The sequence below is a fragment of the Nuphar pumila genome, chromosome 8 (assembly GCF_984573655.1).
Source record: "Nuphar pumila chromosome 8, dmNupPumi1.hap1.1, whole genome shotgun sequence".
Taxonomy (NCBI): Eukaryota; Viridiplantae; Streptophyta; class Magnoliopsida; order Nymphaeales; family Nymphaeaceae; genus Nuphar; species Nuphar pumila.
Genome location: NC_143256.1, coordinates 19,620,461 through 19,644,876, shown reverse-complemented (window position 1 = coordinate 19,644,876; position 24,416 = coordinate 19,620,461). Strand labels below are relative to the sequence as shown.

At 36.7% G+C, this 24,416-nt stretch overlaps 1 protein-coding gene across 1 annotated transcript in view; it reads left to right on the top strand.

Moving 5' to 3' along the window:
- The window catches only part of LOC149829726 (uncharacterized), a 75,548-nt gene that overhangs the window by 41,515 nt on the left and 9,617 nt on the right, over window positions 1-24,416 (top strand). The window contains exon 6 of the mRNA XM_090016071.1: window positions 10,585-10,651. Coding sequence (XP_089872197.1) covers window positions 10,585-10,651 — 67 coding nt within the window. The remainder of the gene's footprint in view (window positions 1-10,584; window positions 10,652-24,416) is intronic.

Genomic DNA, 24,416 nt, shown 5'->3' with positions numbered 1-24,416 from the left:
TGATGATGGAGAACTTCTTGATGATCCTACTCCTTATAGACAGCTTGTTGGAGCTCTTTCTTATCTTTCCATTACTAGGCCAGATATAACTCATGCGGTTCATACAGTCAGTCAGTTTCAGCATGCTCCCACCTCCGTGCACATGGGAGCGATTTTGCGTATTATTAGATACTTAAAATCCTCTCTTTCACGAGGACTCTTCTTGTCTGCTTTATCTTCATTAAATTTAATTGCATATACTGATGCTGACTGGGGAGGTTATCCCAATAATAGACACTCAACTACTGGTTTTTGTGTGTTCCTATGTGAAACCTTAATTTCATGGAGGTGCAAGAAGCAGCAGAAAGTCTCTCTTTCCTCCACCGAAGCTAAATACAGAGCCATGACAACCACCACTATGGAGGTTGTTTGGCTCAGACGATTGCTAGCGGATATGGGAGCTAAAGCAACGCAAGCTTCAAAGATGTGCTGTGACAACAAAAGTGCGATCTACATTGCAAGCAACCAGACATTCCATGAGCGCACTAAACACATTGAGATGGACTGTCACTATGTCAGAGAGGAATACTTACATGGAACCATTGATCTGCCATATGTTACATCAGAATATCAATTAGCAGACTTCTTCACCAAGCCTCTCGCTGCTCCCAGATTTCACTTCCTCTTAGACAAACTTTCGCTCATTGTACCGTAAGTTTGAGGGGGAGTGTTAAAATGTAAACTGTAATATATATATTATTTAATATTATTATATTTTCTTTTATTATTTTCTTTTTCTATTTTTCTTTATTTTCTTTTTTAGCATCTAGTTCAATAGAAACTAGATATTTGATCCAGTCAAGTTCCTGTTGGAACTTGACTGTGCAAATAGCGGTTGGACTGTAGTCCAACAACTATAATAAATGTTGTTGGACTATAGTCCAACAGCTATAATAATAAATGTTGTTGGACCGTAGTCCAACAGCTATATTAAGAGACGTTGGAATCCAACGTCTCTTTTGGAGAGCTCAAAATGAGCTCTCTGTGAAAATCTCTACAAAAAGAGATTGTGTGTGACACCACAATACAAGAAATACAAAGAGTGCACAAAGGCACAAAGGAGAACACTCACAAGTGCACTAAGGCACGGATACACATGCACAACAACATGAAACAAAATGAACTTCAATTCATAAGTTCCCAAGAGGGGCTTTACAATATTGCATATGCACTCACAAAAAAGAATATGTTTACAAGGGCCACTAAGGCCTATTTATAATGCAAAAAGAAGCCACAGGTGCAGCTCAATATGACTGTTGGAGCTGCACCCAACGGTCACATTTGTGACTGTTGGGGCAGCTCCAACAGCTATATGGAGTTGTCCCTTTCACAACAGTCAAAAAGAAAAAAAGTGTAAAAAGCAAAAGTAAATAAAAAAAGAAAAAGTAAAAATGTTAGCTAATTAGGGTGGCTGACACCTATTGAGTAAAAGGACTGAAATACCCCTGATGGGTATTTCAGTTTACAGTTAAAAGAGACATAATATTTTAACACTCTCCCTCAAACTTAGGGTGTCACGACCGAAAGTTTGCCAAGAAGGAAGTTAAATCTTGGAGAACACAACGGCTTAGTGAAGAAGTCTGCCAGTTGATATTCTGATGTAACATAAGGAAGGTCAATGGTTTTTCTTAAATATTCTTCACGAACATAGTGGCAGTCCATCTCGATATGCTTCGTGCGCTCATGAAATGTGTGATTTTTGGCAATGTAGATTGCACTTTTATTATCACAACATAATTTTGTGGGCCCTTGAACTTGAATATTCATATCTTCCAACAAGTTGCGAATCCAAACAATCTCCATGGTAGTAGATGCCATGGCTCTATACTCAGCTTCGGTGGATGAAAGCGATACTTTTTGTTGCTTCTTGCATCTCCAAGAGATTAATGATTTACCTAAAAAAATACAGAAACCAGTGGTGGAGTGACGGTTATTTGTGTCACCTCCCCAATCAGAGTCAGTATAAGCAATTAAACTTAATTCAGACGTAGAAGATAGAAATACTCCCTTGTTTACTGTACCCTTTATGTATCTGATGATGCGAAGGATGACGCTCATATGGACTGTAGTAGGTGCATGTTGAAATTGACTAGCAACATGTACTGCATGAGAAATATCAGGCCTGGCAATGCTGAGATACGTTAGGGATCCAACCAGTTGCCGGTAAGGTGTGGGATTTTTTAAGAGAATCCCATCATCAATCTTCATCTTCGAACCTACTATTTCAGGAGTTTCGCAGACCTTGTCATCTGTGATTCCTGATCTATCAAGAATCTCACAAGCAAGTTTAGTTTGAGACAAAAAATAGCCTCTCTGAGAATAGGCAACCTCAATTCCCAAAAAATATGTCAGAAATCCTAAGTCTGACATTTCAAATTTTGAAGTCAAAATAGATTTAATGCTCTTGATTCCTTTGATATCATCACCTGTTATTAACATATCATCAACATATAACAATAATATAACAATCCCTGCATCAGATTTCTTAACAAACAATGCAGTGTCATTATAGCATGAAGTGAAACCATTTTCAGTCATTACATTGTTAAACCTATCGTGCCAAGCCTTGGGTGCTTGTTTCAGTCCATAAAGAGCTTTACGAAGACGAAGAACTTTATTTTTAGGGATTTCCATACCAGGTGGAGCATCCATGTAAACTTCTTCATTAAGATCTCCATTTAAAAAGACATTTTTGACATCCATTTGGTAAATATTCCATTTTCGAATTGAAGCAATGGTGATAAGACATCTGACAGTAACCATACGAGCTACTGGAGCAAATGTCTCTTCATAGTCAATCCCATATTCTTGATTGTACCCTTTAGCTACAAGACGAGCCTTATACCTTTCAAGAGAACCATCACTCTTAGTCTTGACCTTGAACACCCATCGACATCCTATAGTTTTCTTGTCATTGGGAAGAGATTGAAATTCCCAAGTGTTAGCTTTCTTAAGAGCTTTGAGTTCACTCTCCATGGCTTCTCTCCATTCAGTACATTGTTTGGCTTCTCCAAAATTTTTTGGTTCAAAATAAGAGTGAATGACACTCAAACAAGCTCGATATTTAGGAGAGAAAGAATCAAAAGATACCAATCTAGAGGGAGTCCTTCTAGTTCTTTCAGTTCTCCTAGGATGAGAATCATGAGTGAAAATAGTCTCACTAGGTTCACTATATAGTTCAATAGCACTCTTAAAGGTGCTTCTATCTTTATGCGAATAAGTGATGGGTTCTCTAGATACATTTTCTTCTTGAGGGGTAGAAGGGTTAGAGTTATTGTTGATCACAACCATTTCATTTTCACTATTATATGTCGATTCATCATCACTAGAGATATCATCATCCTTAGATAAAAGGTAAAAAAGAAAGGAGTAATCGGCATTTTCTAAATGAGATTCATTTTTTTCAAAACCACTATCATTTTCCAAAAAAGTTACATTCCTTGAAACATATAATTTATCATTCTTAGAGTCATAACATCGAAATCCTTTTTGAGTTTCCGAATAGCTAAGGAAAGCACAAGGAATGGCTTTTGGTGAGAGTTTATCATTTTTATCGGTAAGAACAAAGCACTTACAACAAAAAACTCTCAACCTATTATAATCAGGTTCTTTTTCATATAGAATCTCAAAGGGAGAAATTTTATCTAAATTTTTGGATGGAAGTCGGTTGATAAGATAGACGGAAGCAAGAGCCGCTTCGGCCCAAATTTTTTTAGGAATATTTTGGGAAATGAGAAGGGTTCTAGTGGTTTCAATGATATGCCTATGCTTTCTTTCGGCCAAACCATTTTGTTGTGGGGTCTTAGGACACGATCTTTGATGGACAATGCCACAATCCTCAAGATATTTCTTAAACTCATTAGAGAGATATTCACCTCCGGAATCGGTCCTAAATATCTTTAAATTACTATTAAATTGATTTTTAATCATCATATGATATGTTTTAAAACATGAACAAACTTCATGCTTATGTTTGAGAAAATGTATCCAACAATATCGTGAGAAATCATCTACAAAAATCACATAGTAAGCAAAACCACCTTTGGATATGACAGGTGCCGGTCCCCAAACATCCGAGTGAATAATTTCAAAAGGTTTAGTACTAAACATAGCTCTTGGTTCAAAAGGTGTACTTCTCATTTTTCTTAGAATACAATCATTACAAGATAAAGTATTTTTACAAAGATCTTTAACAAAATGTAGATAGGATAACTTGGTAATGTTGGGATGACCAAGTCTCTTGTGCCAAACATTTATGTCTTTATGTTGGGCCACATTACAAAAGGTGTTTTTAGGAATTTGAAGAAAGTCCACATAGTACAAGTCTCCTTTCCTAGAGCCTTCCCCAATCAATCTCCCGGACCGGTGATCCTGTATTAAACATTTATTAGATGAGAATTGAATGTTACACCCAAGGTCCGTGAGTTGAGAAACGGAAAGCAAGTTTAAATTTAATTTTGGTATAAGTCTAATTTTTGGAATAAAGAAGTTTTGGGTTTTAAAATTTCCAATTCCCTTAATTTCTAGAGAAGTACCATCCGCGGTCGAAACAAAAGAAGGTGACACATTTTTAGAATACTCGGAAAGAGATGAAATGTTTGGGGTCATATGAAAGGATGCACCCGAATCTAAGAGCCAAGAAGTTTTACCTGGAGGAGAAGAGGTGGATACGGCGATGTCGGAAATAGCTCCCTTTAGAAGAGGTTGAAGAGCCTCCACAATTTGATTGAGAGATAGAGCTTCTTTTGAAGATTCCTCTTTGGATGGTTGAGATGTAGTTGTCATTGCTAGAAGTTTCTTCCATTTTGGGCAAACCGGTTTGATATGACCCGGTTCTTTGCAAAAGTGACACGAGATTTTGCTATAATCTCTTCTTCCTCATTGATTTTGATTCTTAAAATGAGGAGGTCTATATGTTCTTAAATTGTTACCGGGTCTAGAAACGGCATTAACACCATCACATTCTTCTTGATTTGTGGACATTGCAAGCACACTAGGATTTTACTTGCTAATGCTCATACGGGTTTCCTCTCCACTTAATTTAGTTAAGACATCTTCAAGAGAAGGAGAGGTAAAGGAGGATAGGAGAGAAGATCTTATTTGCTCAAACTCGGGCCTTAGCCCATTTAAAAAATTGAAGAATCGGCCTTCTTCTAATTGCTTATGACGAAGCTCTATGGCTTCTCCACTCCACTTGGGTTCAAGCATGGCAAGCTCATCCCAAATTGAAGAGAGTTCCGCAAAATACTCTCTTATAGACATATCACCTTGAACAAGAGTTAACACTCTCTTTTGAAGATAATACTTATGGGACAAGTCCCTAGAAGTATACATCTTCTCAAGATACTCCCACGCTTGAGAAGCCTTTTTAAATTTTATAATGTTGGCATTAATCCTTGTCTCAACGGAAGAGAAAATCCAAGACAAGATCTTAAAATTCTTCATTTCCCATTGCTCATGTTTCCTACTATATTCCTCAAGAGCATTAGTTCTTTCATCTCTCTCAAGGATTTTGATTTCTCCTTCTTTAACCAAAGTAATTTTAGGCTCGGGTTCCGAAATCGAGCCTTGAATGTAACCCCAAAGCCCTTTCCCTTTGATGTGAGCTTCCATATTTCCGGCCCACACATGATAATTTGAGCCATTTAGCTTGAAACCAAGAGAAAAATGGGAGTCTTTCTCACCCATTAGAGAGGAAAGAAGAAAGAAAAGAATACGTACCACAATAAGATTTTAAATCTTTCTTGTTGTAGTAATCTTCTAAAATATTGAATGAAGAAGAGTCTCCACTCCAATCACCAAAAAGTTGAAGGCACGTTTTTCGAGGCACTTGATATTGAGAAGAATCACACCAATTTCTTTCTCCAAACAACCTTGCTCTGATACCATGTGAAAATCTCTACAAAAAGAGATTGTGTGTAACACCACAATACAAGAAATACAAAGAGTGTACAAAGGCACAAAGGAGAACACTCACAAGTGCACGAAGGCACGGATACACATGCACAACAACATGAAACAAAATGAACTTCAATTCATAAGTTCCCAAGAGGGGCTTTACAAAAGCATTGTTATTGCATATGCACTCACAAAAAAGAATATGTTTACAAGGGCCACTAAGGCCTATTTATAATGCAAAAAGAAGCCACAGGTGCATCTCAATATGACTGTTGGAGCTGCACGCAACGGTCACATTTGTGACTGTTGGGGCAGCTCCAACAGCTATATGGAGTTGTCCCTTTCACAACAGTCAAAAAGAAAAAAAGTGTAAAAAGCAAAAGTAAATAAAAAAAGAAAAAGTAAAAATGTTAGCTAATTAGGGTGGCTGACACCTATTGAGTAAAAGGACTGAAATACCCCTGATGGGTATTTCAGTTTACAGTTAAAAGAGACATAATATTTTAACACTCTCCTCTCTCCCACTTTTTTGTATATATAGGGGTGAACTCCTTCAATGTAAATAACCATGCTTCTTAAGCATTTTGTTCATGAATAAAGTATTATTTATTTTTCAAGTGTTCTTTCTTTTATACCCTTTCAAGGGTCATGCTTGTAGTGTCTCCAATAAACACTTGTTTGTGAGTTATTTGTGCATTTGTTGAAGACCACCATTTCATTACACCTATATACTCACATGGACAACACACTGGTTGATCCATGTACATGGGTCGATCAGACCAAAAAGAGTCATTTGTACAACATGCTGGCTGCACATATACATGAGTATAAGCTCGATAAGACTGAAACATATAATTATATGTAGATGCATGAGCATGTAATTCGACTAAATCTGAATCAAAATAATATGAGCATGTAGTCAGCAGATCTGAACCAAAACAATATATGCATGTACTCGGCATATTTGAACCAAAACTACGTGTACGTGTACTCGACAGATCTGAACCAAAACTACATATACATGTACTCGGCAGATCTGAACCAAAACATATTTTATTTTAGTTTTTTGATGCATGTATATGCCACTTGATAAATTTGAATAAATATTTAGATGCACGGTTATGTGCATAACTCAACAAATCTGAATAAGAAAGATTCAAATGCATGGTTATGTACATAACTCGGAAAATCTGAATCAAAGATTTGGATGCATGAGCCAAACTCGTTAAGTTTGAAAGAGTAAAATATATTCAGCTGTATGCACATGAAACTCGACAATCTGAATCAAGAATATATTTTCATGTGCATATTTTCAGATGCATGTGTATGCAACTCATTAAGTCTAAAACAATAAAGCATATTTTCGGATGCATGTGTATACTACTCGTTAAATCTGAATCAAAGAAATAAGTACTCAGATGCATGATCGACACATCTAAATCATAAAAAAAATATTCATATGCATGATCTTAAATCTAAATCACAAAACATATTCAGATTTATAAGAATCGACAAACTTGAAACTCGACTATCTTTTTTTATTATTTATTATTTTATTTAATTTTCTAAAGAACATTTCAGAGGGTGTCGCCCCCCTCTAGAAAGCTTTATGGGGTAGAGTTCTACCTCATCACTTCATCATATCTTTAATTTAAAAGTTGATTTTAAAGTTTTAAAATGGTCATTGCCGGATTTCGAATCCAGATCTGGATTCAAGAACCAAATCCACATGGATCCTACCTGGACTAGAACCCAGTCAATATGAATACTGGACTGGGTTCAGATCCATATTAATTTGGATCAAACAGAGTGGATCCATCCGATTCGATCCAATCTAGAAAAATATAAAAAAATAGAGGCCAATTATGTTTGAAAAATTTCTCATTGTCTTTTGCCTGAACTATCATTTTCAACTCTTAAAAATGATTGATTGTTAAAATTTCAAAATTTTTCTAAAATTTACAAATTCGGGATTTTGGGGCATTACGTATTGTATCGTATCGTAAAAAATCATAAAATTTGAAAAAAAAATTAAAAAATTCTAAAAAAATAGAAAAACAGAAAAAATAGAAAAAATTCTAAAAAATCATAACACACGAAACAATGATGAAATGCACAAAATGCAACCATAAAATTACATATTACATTTCAAAACAATTATGTGCTATGAATGACAAGCATAAGACATCGAACCAGGATTAGCGGAAGCGCCATAGGACTTGGGGAAGCACATTTCAAAAGCGCGAAGCGTAGCACTTTCAAAACGTGTTGAGAAGCACCAAAAAAATTTGGGAAGCGCGCACTTCCCCATTAATGGGAAATTTGCTTCTTTTTTTGTTTTTTCCTTGTTTTTCTTTCTTTTTCTCTTTTTTTTTGCTTCTCCCTCTCTTTTGCCTCGCTTTCTAGGTCGCTTTCTTGTTCGCTTCTCTTCTCACTTCTAAGACGATTCCTGGTTCGCTTGTAAGTCTTCCCGTGCTTCTCACTTCCTAAAATTTTGGAAGTGCCTCGCTTCTCACTTCCCACTTTCGCTTCCCAAATCACTTCTCCGACTGGCAACTCTGCATTGAACATTAAATAATCAAGATAATATGCTATAAATGGCAATCTCACAAGAAAAATGCAAACTTTGAAATAATATACATATTAAATTTCAATTCTAAGCTAATAAGTCATAGGATTCATAATAATGTGTGTTTACATAAACAAAAAAAAGTTTTTTTGATGCTTAAAAATTTTACATAGCTAATTTTTTTAAAATTTCAAACAAAAATGAATTAGATAACGTCAATCATTGAGTATCGTCAACATCATCTTTTTCTTGGAAAAAAATCTCTCTAGATCACTCTTAGGCTCCTTAGGGATGAATATGAACTAGCCCCAAGGAGCCCTGTATGTTATCGAAAAAATTGAAATAAGAGCATTTAAACTGCATTTATAGCGTATCTTAAGATATGCCCCGTATCGTAGTGTATCGTAAGATACAGGGGCTTATCGTAAGATACGATGGTGTATCGTACGAGTGTGTATCGTATCGGAATACCCCATAGTAACGATACATATTGTACCGAATCGTACGATTTGGTACGATACGTACAACATTGAAAGTAACAATGAAGAATTACCTAGAATCTCATTTAGTTTCTAGGTTGAGTAAAAGGCAAGGAACTGTTGCAAGATCCAGTATAGAAGTTGAGTATCAGTTGATGGCTGCAATCATGGTTGAAGCTCTAAGGATACATTACTTGTTAGAGAGGTCCCTATTATATTGTGAAAATTGAAGTTACTAATGCAATGCAACATCGAAAATGAAGCATGTGGAATTAGATCAACACTTTGTTCATGAGAAAGCTGAAATTGTTTGCCAAACTACTAATAGTTACCAGAATTGGTTTTTAAAGAGCAAATTATCCATGGTTCTCACCCATGTACAATTTGAGTGTGTGTGTGTGTGTGTGTGTGTCGGGGGGGGGGGTGAGGTTGTATTAACTATTAAGAATAGGCTGTGTAAAGGGCTTATAGTATGTTTGGAGTCTAAGGGTATTTTTGTTTTTCAAGTTAGATCAAGATATATGTATGTTATATAAATGAACAAGAAGCCTTCTTGTAAATCGAATTGCATCCTATTATTAGTAGAAGACACCAGCTCTAATGGGTGCCCTGAATGTCCTTTGCATGTTATTCCCAAAATTTACCTATATATCGTCTTCTTTATTGATCTTATGCTGTATAATCACACAGATTGCAATCTTTTATGATCACATCATATGATATCACAGGCCCAGGAATCACATGTTTTTCCAGTGAACAGCAACACATGTTTAATGTGTATTCATAGTCACAGATATAGGCATTATTTTGAAAATATACCGATAATATAGCTATAAGTTCATAAAATGATATTAAAGGCAAAATCTTGCGATATTTTGAAAATATCAGAAATGTATATATCACAATATATCATGATATTAGCGGTTACTTTTTCCTTCTGTTACTTCTTTTTCTATATCTTAAATATATTTTTTCTTTTATATTTTTTACTTATCTCTTTTATTACATGTGTACTTAAGTACCTAAACTGTTATTTTCTTATTTTTATGTTTTTCAAACATTAGATTTATCAGCTAAACCTATATTATCATGGGAAATTGCGTTCCTGAGATATAGCGGAGACCAATATTTGTGACTGCATTTGGGATCTTATTTTCCGTGCTTGGTCATATGCGGATGTCAGGTTGAGGCAACCAATTAACAGTCTTGCCATACTAGGAGTGCCTTCCTGTGTCTCAACTTGGCAGGCAAGCTGAGTCAACTAAAGGCATTCATTTTTCTGTTGAAAATACAACTGAATTAACTGCAAGAATGCATCATTTGCCCCTCCTGAGATGCTTTTTTGATACATTGCTTCATGATGAATGAGAACCTTAATGCCCATGAAGCAGTTAATAAAACCTGTGCTGTCTGACATCAGTGGATGCAGATTCAAGGTTACAGATCGTTCATGATTGAACAACTTGGTATTTTTTTTTTCAGTAACTGTTGGGGGTGATCCTTTAAAGACCATTATATTGTTTATTCTTTTCCTGTAGTTTTATGTTGATGTATTGGATGCATATCCTTGCTTTCTGACTTTTCTGTCTTTTATGGTAGGACATTTGCTAACTGCTGCTTCAAGAAATAATGTGGGAAGTATTGGAAGAAAATTGATGCAGACAAAGTAAGTAACTCTCTAGAAACTTATAATCTGGTATAGCAGGGATTCTCTTTTTTTCTCTTTTCTTTTGCCTTTCATACATGTGATTGCAGGTCTTCTGGAACTGAGTGCTAGCTCCATTTGTTTTCTATGTTTTTTGGTGGAGTCAGAGATTAGTTTGGATCTTAGCTTCAGAGTAGGTTTGGTGGGGGGGGTGGGGGGTGGGAGTGCTGAATGCTGTTAATTATTCTTTTCCTTTTTTTTTCTTTTTGTTTTAATTTTGTTTAATTACTCTTTCTCCAGTGACTCATGGTCACCTTTTTAATTGGAAGTCTTCCCTTCATGAAAAAAGGGACCTGCTTTTCACTCTGTGTACATGTCCATTTAAGTCTCTATCTAAGCATGTGCCTGTATGTCACATAGGTGCGGATGTGGCGATGTGGTACTTTATAAAAACTTGGGTGTGGGGGTGCGGCGGTGCAGGAGGGTATATATATATGTATATATAATTTTTAACAGTTAACAGTAACACTAATGAAATAAAAAAAATTTATCATAATATCATCAAATAAATTCATCATCATGCATGCAATAAATCAAATTAACAATCTACAATTTTATTCTTCATCATAAAAACTAACACCACAATTAAATCAAGGCATGATTTGCAAGCGAATAATATGTTAATGCCATTGTAGAGCTCAAAATTTAATTTTGAAGTTTGCACAGTTGTTGAATATATTATAACTTTGAGCTCAAATGTGAAATTCTTATGCACGGTTTTGAATGAACACTGAAGTTCAATCAAAATTGGGTTATTTGGGCATATAGGTTGTGTTTGAAGTTTAAGTTGCAACTGATTCATAAGTTTGTTGAGCCTTTGTGCTGATTAATTTTCATTGTTGGGTTTGAGTTCCTTCTCCCAACAGGCATCGATTTCATGGTCTTTCTGATCTTATTGGTTTCTTGGTGTTTCTGATCTTAACTTTCTTATCATGGTAGGAAAACCCAGTTTCCTTCCACATGAGATCTCCAAAAAGACAATTCTTATACCTTTAGATCTTGTATTAGGAAGATACTGAATTTTTGTAAGTATTTTGAGATTTTCAGTCTATGTTTGATAGGGGAACATTGGGGATCACCAGCAAATAAAGGAGCTGAGCTCATTGGGAATCCAGGGGAGTCCCAATTCCAATAGTAAAATCTCCAGTTCTACACAGTTTCATGTTGACAGCAATGCACCTCTGGTCAGTGCATTAAAGGTTTCTGCCAGGTGCAATGCTGCTGGATTTCACTTTCCAGGACACAACAGGGGCAGGGCTGCACCACCAGTACTGGCTCAACTTATTGGCAAGAGGCCTTTTATGATTTGCCTGAGCTACCTGAGCTTGATAATTTGTTCTCTCCAGACGGCGTTATCCTCGATGCCCAGAAGCAAGCTACAGAACTGTTTGGAGCAGCAGAGACATGGTTTCTTGTGGGAGGAACGACATGTGGGGTTCAAGCCTCGATCATGGCTACATGTTCACCAGGGAAAACACTTGTTCTTCCTAGGAATTCCCATATATCAGCAATATCTGGCATGGTTTTATATGTCTCTTTGCCTAAGTACATAATTCCAGAGTATAATTCCTTGTGGGATATTGCTGGTGGGATCAAAGTGTTAGTTTTCTCCAAAATCTATAATCAAGAAGCTCTAGAGAGGAAAGAGAAAGTGAGGCTGCAACTAGTCACATTTTTCATAATAGAAAAACTGTGACCTCTTCCTTTTAATATATAAAACAAAACCTAATACATGACTTTTACAAGTAACCTTAATAAGTTACATGTATTTACAAATATGTCCAATATATCCTGGACATGTTACACAAAAGTAGTTTAGATCGAGATCTGGATCCAGATCCAAACTTAATTACAAATACAAGTATACTATATTTGTCCTGTCTAATAGTCTCCCTCAAGTTGTGCATGATTTTGGATCATGGACAACTTGCTCTTTAGGAACCAAAAACGGCACTTTGTGAGTTCCTTAGTGAACAAATCAGTCACTTGGTCTTCTGTTCTAACATAATGAGGCTCAATCTCTTTTTCCTCAATCTTCTGCCTGATAAAATGCTGATCAATTTCAATGTGCTTGGTCTTGCTATGATGAATAAGATTAAGAGATATTTGAATAGCACTTTGGTTGTCACAAAAGAGAAAGCAACTAGCAATCGGCTCCTTTAACTCTGTTAACAAATGTTTAGTCCATATTACTTCTGCTGTAGAAGCAACCATCGCCCTGTATTCAACTTCCGTGCTAGATCTAGCCACTGCCTTTTGTTTTCTACTACTCCAGGAAATAAGATTGGCACCAATGAAAAGACCATACCCTGAAACTGACTTTCGATCATCAGGATCTCCGGCCCAGTCTTCATCTGAATAAACAATGATGTCATGAGCAATATTTATGGATATGCTTTTGGTGTACAAAAGTCCATCTCCAACGGTACTCTTCAAGTATCTCAGTATCCTTTTTACTGCATCCATGTGTTCCGTCCTTGGCTCATGCATGAATTGAGAAACTTGATTGACTGAATATGTGATATCGGGCCTGGTAAATGTAAGATACTGAAGCATCCCCACTAAACTCCGATATTTGGTGGGATCATGGTACAAGTCTCCGTCTTGCGCACTTAATTTCTGGTTAAGCACACTAGGAGTTGCAAAAGAGGTTTGCAATTTTTCATTCCAGCCTTTTCTAACAGATCCAGGGTGTATTTATGCTGGGTCAAAGTAAGCTTATTTCCTTGATTATCCACCTCTACTCCAAGAAAGTATCGAAGGTTTCCAAGGTCCTTCATTTTGAATCTTTGGCTCAGTAAATCTTTAGTCTCTTGAACATGGTTCTCACTACTTCATGTAATAATTATATCATCAACATATATCAACAAGAAGGTAGTAAACTCCTTACCTCGAAGAATAAAAAGAGAATGATCCAATTGTGATCGATAAAAACCATGCCTTTGAATTTCTAGGGAGAAACTCTCAAATCAAGATCGAGACGCTTGTTTTAGGCCATAGAGTGCTCGATTTAATTTGCATACATACTCCTTTGAATCTCATTCTGTATATCCTGGTAGTTGTTCCATGTATACTTCTTCCTTCAAATCCCCACGAAGAAAATCATTCTTCACATCTAACTGACCTATTCTCCAACCATAATCTACAACCAATGAAAGAACAATGTGAATTGCGCCCATTTTCACGACTAGACTAAAAGTTTCATCATAATCCTGTACAAATTCTTGGGTGAATCCCTTTGCTACGAGACGAGCTTTGTATCACTCAACACTCCCATCCAGTTTGTATTTGATCTTGTAGACCCATCGTGACCCAACAACATTCTCATCTGGAGGTCGAGGAACAACTTTCCAAGTTTGACATTGGTAGAAAGCTTTCATCTCTTCGTTAATGGCTCGAATCCATTTTTTGGAGTTAATAGCTTGATGAAAGTATCTAAGCTCGGTTTCTTTCTCAATCTGTGACAGAAATAACTGAAAATCCATGGTGAAATTCTAATAACTAACCCACCTTTCAATAGGATGCCAGGCTCTTTCAGATCATCTGATCAGGAGTGCTATTGTATTAGAGACTGGAGAAGTGTCATTGGGCGAATGAGATGTAAGAGCTTTTTGTTCAATATCGTTCGGGGTCAAGAGAGAGTCCCTCTCTCTTCTCCTATAAACCTGCTGTGATCATCACAAAATTTTTCCTCTCTTTGTACCTTTCTCTCTCTTCCTTTTCTTTTCCTTTTCTAGTCTCTATTTTCCTCCTTTTTGAGGAGAGAAAAAGACAGAAAAAAAAGAGAGAAGAGAAAAGAAAAGAAAAGAAAGAGAAGAGAGAATAACTCTTTTATGGGGTCTCACTTGACCTTGATTTGAAAATATTTAGAAAATTACTTGCCTCCGTTTTAAAAATATTTGCGGGAAAAATGGAGAGACGGGGCTCGCTCGTCGGTACGAGGTTCGACCGTTCTTGGCGCTTTTACCAAGGGTAATCGAACCAAGGATCGAATTTATGCCTTTTTGCTTTGCCTAAATATTATCCAAGAATTTATCCTAAATCTAAAATGCACAAAGAATCATGCTTGTGCAATGTAAGGATGTATGCTCTTTTCAAAAAAATGGTTTTGGAAATCTCCAAAGTGTTCTGAGATGAACTTGATAATGGAGTGAAGAAATGATTTCTGAATGATAGAATCTAACTTAGAACTTGGGATAGATCAAAAAGGATATTTTTGAAGTTCTAAGTCTTTGAAATGATCAGATTTGGGAAAATAAATCTTGGGATTTGAAAAGAATGATTTGAAGCTGAGATAAAAAAGAAATGAAGCTTCAAAGTCAGAGATGGACTTTTGAATTGGAATTTTAAGCTTGGATTTAGGAGAGAAAATGAATATTTAAAGTGGAATTGAATTTCAGATTTAAGGTTGGAAATCAGGATGGAATTTGGACTTGAGCAATCAAAATGGAATTTAAAAATAGATTTAAGAAATCCAGATGGGATTTGAAAGTGGAATCGGATTTGAAATCCGGAAATCAGGATAGAATTTGAATCCAGTCTGAGATCCAAAGTGGGATTGAATTCTGGATTCTAAAATGGAATTGGATCTAAAGTCTGAGATCCAAAAGTGAAGATTGTACTTGGAAATCTGGATCCAAGTTAGGATTGGGTTCTAATTTTGGATTTGGATTTTGAAAATCCAAAATGGGACTTTTGAAGATGGATCTGGGTTTTGAAAACCCATATTGAATTTAAAACTTAGAAAATGCTTGAATTTTGAGATTCAGAATCAATCTCAAAACTTTGATTCTCGAGATGTTGATTTGAATTCGAATTTTGGAAGTGAGTTTTGGAATCTCAAAGTTGATTTGAACTTTGAAGTTTTGATTTATATTGGAATTTTTGAAGTTTTGAAATGAATTTGAAATTTCAAAGTCAAATTGGACTTTGAAATCGAATTTTGAATCTTGAAAATGAGATAGAATTGGATTTGACTCTATAAAATAGAATTGATTTTTGAAATGAAGAAGATACTCAAAATCACTTGGAGTTTTGAAAAGAAATTTTGAAAATATGATGCAATTCTATCCTAAATGATGAATGAATTTAAAGAATTTTGAAATTGAATTTGAAAATCATATCTCATTCTTTAAATGAATTTAAAATAAGATTGAAAATATAATATATCCTTGACTATGGTCATTGAATGTATTATATAATAATCATATCTAAATTCAAAATGAAGAATAAAATACATTTTGGTGCTTTTATAGAGTTTAAGATGAAATTAATTCTCAATATATCCTGACTATGGCCATTGATATATGTATTGAATCAATTTTTAGACTAAACTCTGATAAAAGAGGAAAATATTTAAAGAAAATATGATGAATTTTGAAAAGGATCCAATGTGGATCTAGTGTTTATTTTATAAAAGATAAAAATCCTAAGTTTTGTTTACATCCTGACTATGGCCATTGATGTAAATCATCAATTTAGGATTAATTACCTCTTACAAAATGGTGCACGTGCCATTCGTGTTTCACCATTGTGAGACTTTGGAAAATAAAAGTAAAAAGCATGAAAACAAGCAATTTACGACATTTACAATGCTCATTCATTCTATCTAGAACATGAAATGTATATTCTCATTAATAGCTAGCTTATTACAATGAGAATTGACATGATAGAATCCTAATTTAAGAGGGAAATCAACATTTTCCAGAGATTCCTGCAAAAACACTTGGTTAGTATGAAAGCAGAAGAGAATACCACCTTGCTTTCAAAGATGCAAAATGAGATGCTCCTATGCTACGATTTTTATGATTCAAGATGTGAGAAGTGATATTTATATATATCCATATATATATATATATACATGTTTATATACATATATATATATATATATATATAGATATGAGTATATATATATATATATTACATATGATATACATGCAACATAGGTGGATGAGAGTGATGTTGATGAAGTGGACAAGTATACAAGTAAAATATGCTGAATATGGATGAAACAAATTAATATACAGGTAATGCTTTCATACTGCTTGCTTATGACCAAAATTCAAATGTGACAGATCAAACCTTAATGCTCGGTGGATCATAAAAATCTATATCTCAGCTAATGTTCCAAAATGATTCTGATAGATGTGAACAAATTTTTAGTAATGCACAATGATCCCAAAGGACTAGACCCTCCAGCTACATCCACTAAGTGAAAACTTAAGCTAATCATATGTTGTTGAGGCAAATGGGACGGCTAACATCAGAGACTCTGATGTGAAAACAGGGAATCTATTGAAATTTTCCAACATGTGTAATATTTCATGTGAACTATACACCTATGGAATTCTGCTGTTACAGATGTGCAGCAGTGAATGTGTGCACAGTGATGTGCACATGCTAAAAATGAAGTGCAGTGGGTGTGTGTAACTGCTGTAGGGTGCTGTGAAAGAGATGATGGTGGAGTATATGTGACTGTGAAGGATGTGATTTTCAGAATCACGCCATCTAAAAAAAAAATTCTTGAAGATACTGATCTGGGTTTCAAGAAGCAATATTCTGCAACAAATGAGACAACAACTCTTACAATAGCATCTCTTTTGTCCAAAAAGATTTTGTAATACCGGTAGGGATCCTTCCATCTGACTAACATCAGGAGGCTTGCTTCCAGGTGTAGGAGAGCTTGACCTGAAGATAATAGTCCTCAGAATGTTAAGTGCTCCTTCTGTTACATCTTCATCTATGGACCTAATTTGTGAAAATAAGACATTCAGTATCTGTGGGCCCCTTTCAGATATTGCAAGTTTCACGATTTGCACTATCCAAGTGACCCAGAGCTAAAAACTTTCTAGTGTCAACAGAACTGCTCCTTTCATCAGTCTGTTCTTCGTAACCATCTTGCACATAGCCTCAAGATATTGGCCCAGCATATCCTTGAAATTTTGAAGAGATTGTGTTGTCCTCCAGGCGCAGAAGCTTTACATAGTATTTCCAACAAGAGGCAAGCAAGGACATGATCTGTCTTAATTAATAATTCATCGGACTTATCTGTTAGTTTTGAATCATGGATCCGACCCGCACCACACATCCCAAGATGGATCCTTGGAATGTGGTGCGGGTCGGAAAATATTGTTGTTTTCTTTCCCTTTTTCTGGTTCACACGTTACTATTCTCTGTGTAACGTGTGTGCTGATATCATTTTCAGCACACAGCAGCATTGCTGCTTCCTTTTCTTTCCCTTTTTCTGGTTCGCACGTTACTATTCTCTGTGTAACGTGTGTGCTGATATCATTTTCAGCACACAGCAGCATTGTTGCTTCCTTTTCTCTGTGTAACGTGTGTGCTGATATCATTTTCAGCACACAGCAACATTGTTGTTTTCTTTTTCTCTGTATAACGTGTGTGCTGATATTATTTTCAGCACACAGCATTGCTGTCTCCTCTTCAATACACTGTTAGAACAGTTTGGCTTCTCATTCTTCATATAATCCATGGATTCCAAGTTGAACCCTAGTTTTCTTACTCACCTCATGACCCACAAGTTATCTCATGATAACTACTTACTTTGGAAACATCAGATTGTGCCTTTTATTCGCAGTCATGGTCTTTATGGGCATCTAGATGGGCGATCACCCGCCCCACCTACACATATCATGCAAGAAATAACAGGTGAAGATGGGAAGGTGAGTTAACTTCGAACCATCAATCCTGCTTATGACATATGGGTACAGCGGGATCAGACATTAGTTGCTTACATAACTTCCACACTTTCTGATCGTGTTTTACAAACTATTTCTGATGATCAATCTGCTGCCGAGTTGTGGAATGAACTAGCTTATTCCTTTTCTCAGGTTTCTGAATCTCGGGCTTTGCAACTCAAGTGGAAATTCCAATCCATGCGAAAAGGAAACAAATCTATTATAGAGTTCATGGGGGATGTCAGGGTTATTACAGATCAGTTAGCTGCCATTGGAAGTCCTGTATCAGATAAGGACATGGTACAACAGGTATTAGGTAGCCTTGGACCTGAATATCGCATGTTTTGCACAACACTCCAGGTTGTCTCAGTTCTTCCATGTTTTGATGATCTTCAATCTAAGCTTTTGCAATATGAGGTCAGTTTAAATCAGGAACACGGGTCAGATGATACTCATCCTGTGAAGATGGCACATACGCCTATTCAAACATGAGCCTTATTTTCTCCTCCTCGTCCAAATGGAACAACTATAAACAAAGGAGGATTACTACCTACACCAGCTGGAGGAGGCCTTGGCTCAGGCAGTGTACCACGAGGGGGATGTGTTCCTACTTATTTTCTATGCAACAAGCGGGGACATGTTAAAGCAAATTGCTGGTACAATCCTCAGAACCGGAACAAAACAGGGAAGCCAGGGCAGAGGGCAACTCAGACATTTGCACGCACTCCTCAGGGACAGGTTCTTCCTCAGGACGTACAAAATATCCTTATGACTACTTTCAATCAGATGAACTTGCGTCAAAATGATGATGGTATATGGTATATTGATTCAGGGGCACCAACACATGTTACTTCTGATGCAGGTAAATTTTCTCACTTGACTCCTTACACTGGAAATGTCACTATAGTCATAGGAGATGGATCTCACCACCCCATCTCTCACACTGGAAATGTCTCCCTTTCTTTGTCTGAATCTCAATTACCCTCGTCAAATGTCTTACTCACACCTGCTATTCAAAAGAATATTCTATCTGTGTCTAAATTAGTTGATGAAACAAATTCTTCCGTTGAATTTACTCCTTCTGTTTATCTTAAAGATCTTCACACCAAGAAGACGCTCGCTAAAGGTGAACGGCGCGGGAACATTTACGTCTTTGAAGAATCTCATGTGCCTTTGAAGACGTCGTCTTCCGTAGCCGTGGCTTCTTCAGCTCCTTCCTTTCCAACATTTTTGAGTCGATCCACAAATCATAGTTCTTCATCTAGAGTCTTGAAACTTAATAAGCAAGACTTATGGCATCTTCGTTTGGGTCATTGTAGTCAAGTTTTTCTTGACAAGTCTGCTAATGGTCTAATACCCGCAGTCAGTTTAGAGTCAAAATGTCCAAGTTGTCATTTATGCAAAAGTCATGTACTTCCTTTTCATAGTATCAATAAAAGAGCAACAAAGCCTTTTGAGATTATATGCTCAGATGTTTGGGGTCCTGCACCCACTGCCTCTCTTTCTGGATCTCGATACTATGTACTCTTTCTTGATTCTTACACTCGATTTAGTTGGATTTACTTCATGAAAAACAAACATGAAGTTTTCAAGTTGTTCAAACAGTTTCATGCACTAGTCCAAAACCAATTCAATATCAATGTTGTATATTTCCAGTGTGATGGGGGGGGAGAATACATATCCCATGATTTTAGTGAATATTTGAAGGAGCATGGCATTACACGTAACATTTCTTGCCCTCATACCCCTCAACAAAATGGAGAGAGAAAACACAGGCATATTGTTGAGACAGCCTTGAGCATGATGCACACTGTGGGTATTTTCTTCTCTCTTTGGACCGAGGCTTTCCATACAACTGTTTACGTTATCAACAGGTTGCCCATGACCATCCTTGAAGATAATTCTCCATATTTTGTTCTTTATAATTGTCATCCATCATACGAAGAACTACATCCTTTTGGTTGTGTATGTTATGTTCACATTGATCATTCATTGAGAAATAAGTTTCAAGACAGAGCTGTACAGTGCAAGTTTCTTGGGTATGCAAATGACTATAAGGGATACAAGTGTTATGATCCTCATACAGGCAAAATTCGGGTATCTAGAAATGTTGTTTTTTATGATGAAAATTTTGACACTCTGGGTTCGTCTTCCACAGATACACATGACAGTTATGATCCTTGGCTCAGTGACTCACTTTTATATGACTCATTGCCTTATGAGGATTCATCTTTATTGACAGACAATGAACCCTATACTTTCGATGTGGAACCGCATATGGAAGACATTCCTCCTACAACAACATCCTCACGTTTTTCTGGTCTTGTTTATTCTCGTAGAGCTCATCCAGTCAATGATGAGACTCCTCTACGACGTTCCACTCGGATTAGACATCCTATAGATCGCTTGGTAAGTTATAACAATTTCTCTTTGGATTTTCAAACATTTCTAACCAGAGTGTCCAAGGAAACAGAACCTTTCTCCTTTCATGATGCTGTATATTCCCGTGTCTGGGTAGAGGCGATGAATGAGGAAATGGAAGCATTGCATGAATGCAATACATGGGAAATTGTACCAAGGCCAGATAACAAGAATGTTGTAGGGTCCAAATGGGTGTACAAGATCAAGCACAAACTGAATGGCAGTGTTGAGCGCTATAAAGCTCGTCTGGTCGCACGAGGCTTCACACAGCAGTATGGGCAGGACTACGATGAAACGTTCAGCCCAGTAGTAAAATTGGGCACCGTCAGGATTATCATTGCATTGGCGTTACAACATGGATGGTCACTCAGTCAACTTGATGTTAAAAATGCTTTTCTGCATGGTGAACTAAAGGAAGAAGTTTGCATGGAGCAGCCACCTGGTTATAGTATGCATGATTCATCCAATTGGGTATGTAAACTTCGACGCTCTCTTTATGGCTTGAAACAAGCTTCTCGATCTTGGTTTGAGAGTTTTTCCACGGAGATCCAGCATCATGGGTTCACTAAAAGTGTTCTAGATCATTCATTGTTCATATTCAAAAGTGATTCAGCTATTGTTTGAGTGCTTATATATGTTGATGACATCATTATTACCGGGAGTGATGAGGTTCACATATCTTGGGTTAAGTCTATGCTGATGGCTAAATTCAAGATGAAAGACTTGGGTCCCTTGCGATATTTTTTGGGTGTGGAAGTTGATAGTCGACATGAGACTATTACATTGAGCCAACATAAGTACACCATTGATATTTTACTTGCTACAGGGATGGAGAATTGTAAACCAATTAGCACACCTTGCCTTCTAAATCATAAGCTAAGTGCTAAAGAAGGCACTACTTATCATGATCCTACTTTGTATCGTCGAGTTGTAGGGATGTTACAATACTTAACATTCACTAGGCCTGACATAGCATACTCTGTCAATCAGGCTTCACAGTTTATGCATGCTCTTACAGATGTACATATGGAAGAAGTGAAAAGGATCCTTTGGTATTTAAAGGGTACGATTGGAGATGGCTTGATGTACACCAAGGACACAACTTATATGTCAGGGCACGACTATTCACATACACAGACGCGGACTGGGCTGGTGATCCTGACGAGCGCAGATCAGTTTTGGGGTATTGCATTCTTATCGGAAATAATATTGTAACATGGAGTAGCAAGAAGCAAAAGGCAGTGGCGCGATCTAGTACTGAAGTAGAATATCGTGCAATAGCAGCAGAAACAACCGATGTTACATGGGTGAGACATCTACTGCAAGAATTACAAGAACCGATCTCGTCCTCTATGTTTCTTTGCAATAATCAGAGTGCTATTAATATTGCCTTCAATCCCATCCTTCATTGTCGCACGAAGCATATCGAGATCGATCAACATTTTGTTAGGCAAAAGGTGGAAGAAAAAGAAATTGAACCTGCATATGTTCGGTCAGATATGCAAGTTGCTGACATCTTTACCAAGGGATTATCCACTCATCAGTTTTGGGCACTCAAAGGCAAGTTGAGCATGATCAAAGACCATACTCAACTTGAGGGAGGCTGTTAGTTTTGAATCATGGATCCGACCCGCACCACATTCCAAGGATCCATCTTGGGATGCGTAGGCGGTGGCATGTTTGTAATTTATCTTTATTACTTGCGTAATGTTATACCCTGTACAACACTTATAAATAATAAGGAAAAGAGGGAAAACCCTATTGCCGCCGACTCCTCTCTTCTCTCTTTACCTCATCTCTAACCCTTGCAGGTGGATATTTCTGACATCATCTTGAGAATTTCCTCTTAAAAAAACTAGCAACCACTTCAGCACTTATGCCAACCCTTTTGCATGTAAGGACCTGTTTTTTTTTGTTCCAAGCTTGAAATTTCTGAACAAGGAAAATGATTTCATCCAAATGATCCCACAATAACAACTTCATTTCGATGAATTTCTGAACAATATGAAGAACTTACAACACTCCCAGCCTCGCTGGTAGCAGAAGGCAACATGATGACCAGCTGGTGCTTTGTATTCAGCCGAGACTTTGGAGGTTGATGACTTGAAGCATTGGGAATCATTTGTTTCTCAGTAAAAGCTTCAGTAAGGACAGGAATGCAAACAGTTATTTCTGGTAATTTGCTTGCAGCAAACACGTGAGAGACCAGGCTACGAATTAGGATGCACCACCCAAATGGAATATAGTGGTCTAATTTCCTTATAATAATCTCCACAAGGTCACTTTTGAACCTCTGGACTTCACTATGCTTTCGATCATCGGGACGAGACAATAATCTAAAGGCTTGTTCCTCTCAACATAATCCTTTACACATTTACACAAAAGAAAGGATACACCTAACTAATATTCAGTTTCAGAGATAACAGATCGATGCAACGAAAAATGATGCAAATGAATGATGCAAGAGTATGATGAAGCTATGGGGGAACAGCAATAACAACTCCTGAGATAATAGGAGGATGAAAGCGTACCCCTACGATTCCATAACACTCATTTGAAGATAGCAATCATGTAAATCTCCCTGATTCTAAAGTATACTTTCAATAAATTTCAAACAAACATCGAGTCTGAGTTATAAACATGCATTGGCTATAAATTGACAAGCATTATTAAAAAAAAAATAAGAACTCAGATGATACATTATAAAATGGGCTAATGATAGTATAACTTATTTACCCAATGGTAATTTCAAGCTGTAGGGGTTTGCACAGATTACGTCGTTCGTTGACCATAATATTATATTTACGAGCTGAAAGAAACCAAACAGACATAGGTTAGCAAAATTCTGTAGAAAATAAAAGAATAGATAAGACATCTGTAGTATGAAACCATTCAAATAGATCTTTTGTCAGAATGTTCCAGAAAATTTACTCCAGTCGGTGGCATCATCAACTGTAGGTTTGCTTGAATCGCCTGCTAGAAGTTTTTTTTTTTTAAAAAAGGTAACCAAAAGAAATGCTGCCAAAGGTTTTATCTCCTGCACTTAACCTCAAATGAAAGAAGGAGAACCTCAATTTTCGTGACCTGCAATAAGGTTTTCTCTAGTAAAACAGCAGACTTAAGGCAAATCTTTTATCCTCTGTTTCATAGATTTCGCAGTTATATTTTGAAAGAATTTGAAGGAATTCAGGGAGAATCTGGATTTTTGCCTCTAGATCACTAATGGATCTACATGTAGCCCTCCAATGCTTCATGTCCGCAAGTTTCAAATATGGTTGGTCCTTGGAAGCCACCTGCTGTGAATGTCAAGCAAAGGGCGTCTTTCAAACCAGATCGCAGATCACTTCCCTTTTATCTTGGGCCCATGGTGGTTAGAGTTTTATCAGAATTGTTTAGCAATTTAAATTTTAACACCTGATCTCCATTGGAAAGGCATTCAGAAGTATATACGACAACAACAAGCTTATCCTTATGGCTGGAAGTAGTTACCACTGGTCCATTAACGCGGAGAGCATATTTCTTCAGCAACTTCATCAATATTCACTCTTTTGGCTTACCTCTTGGGTGAATGACATTCTCTCTGGAGCATGCCTTGGTCATTGCACACA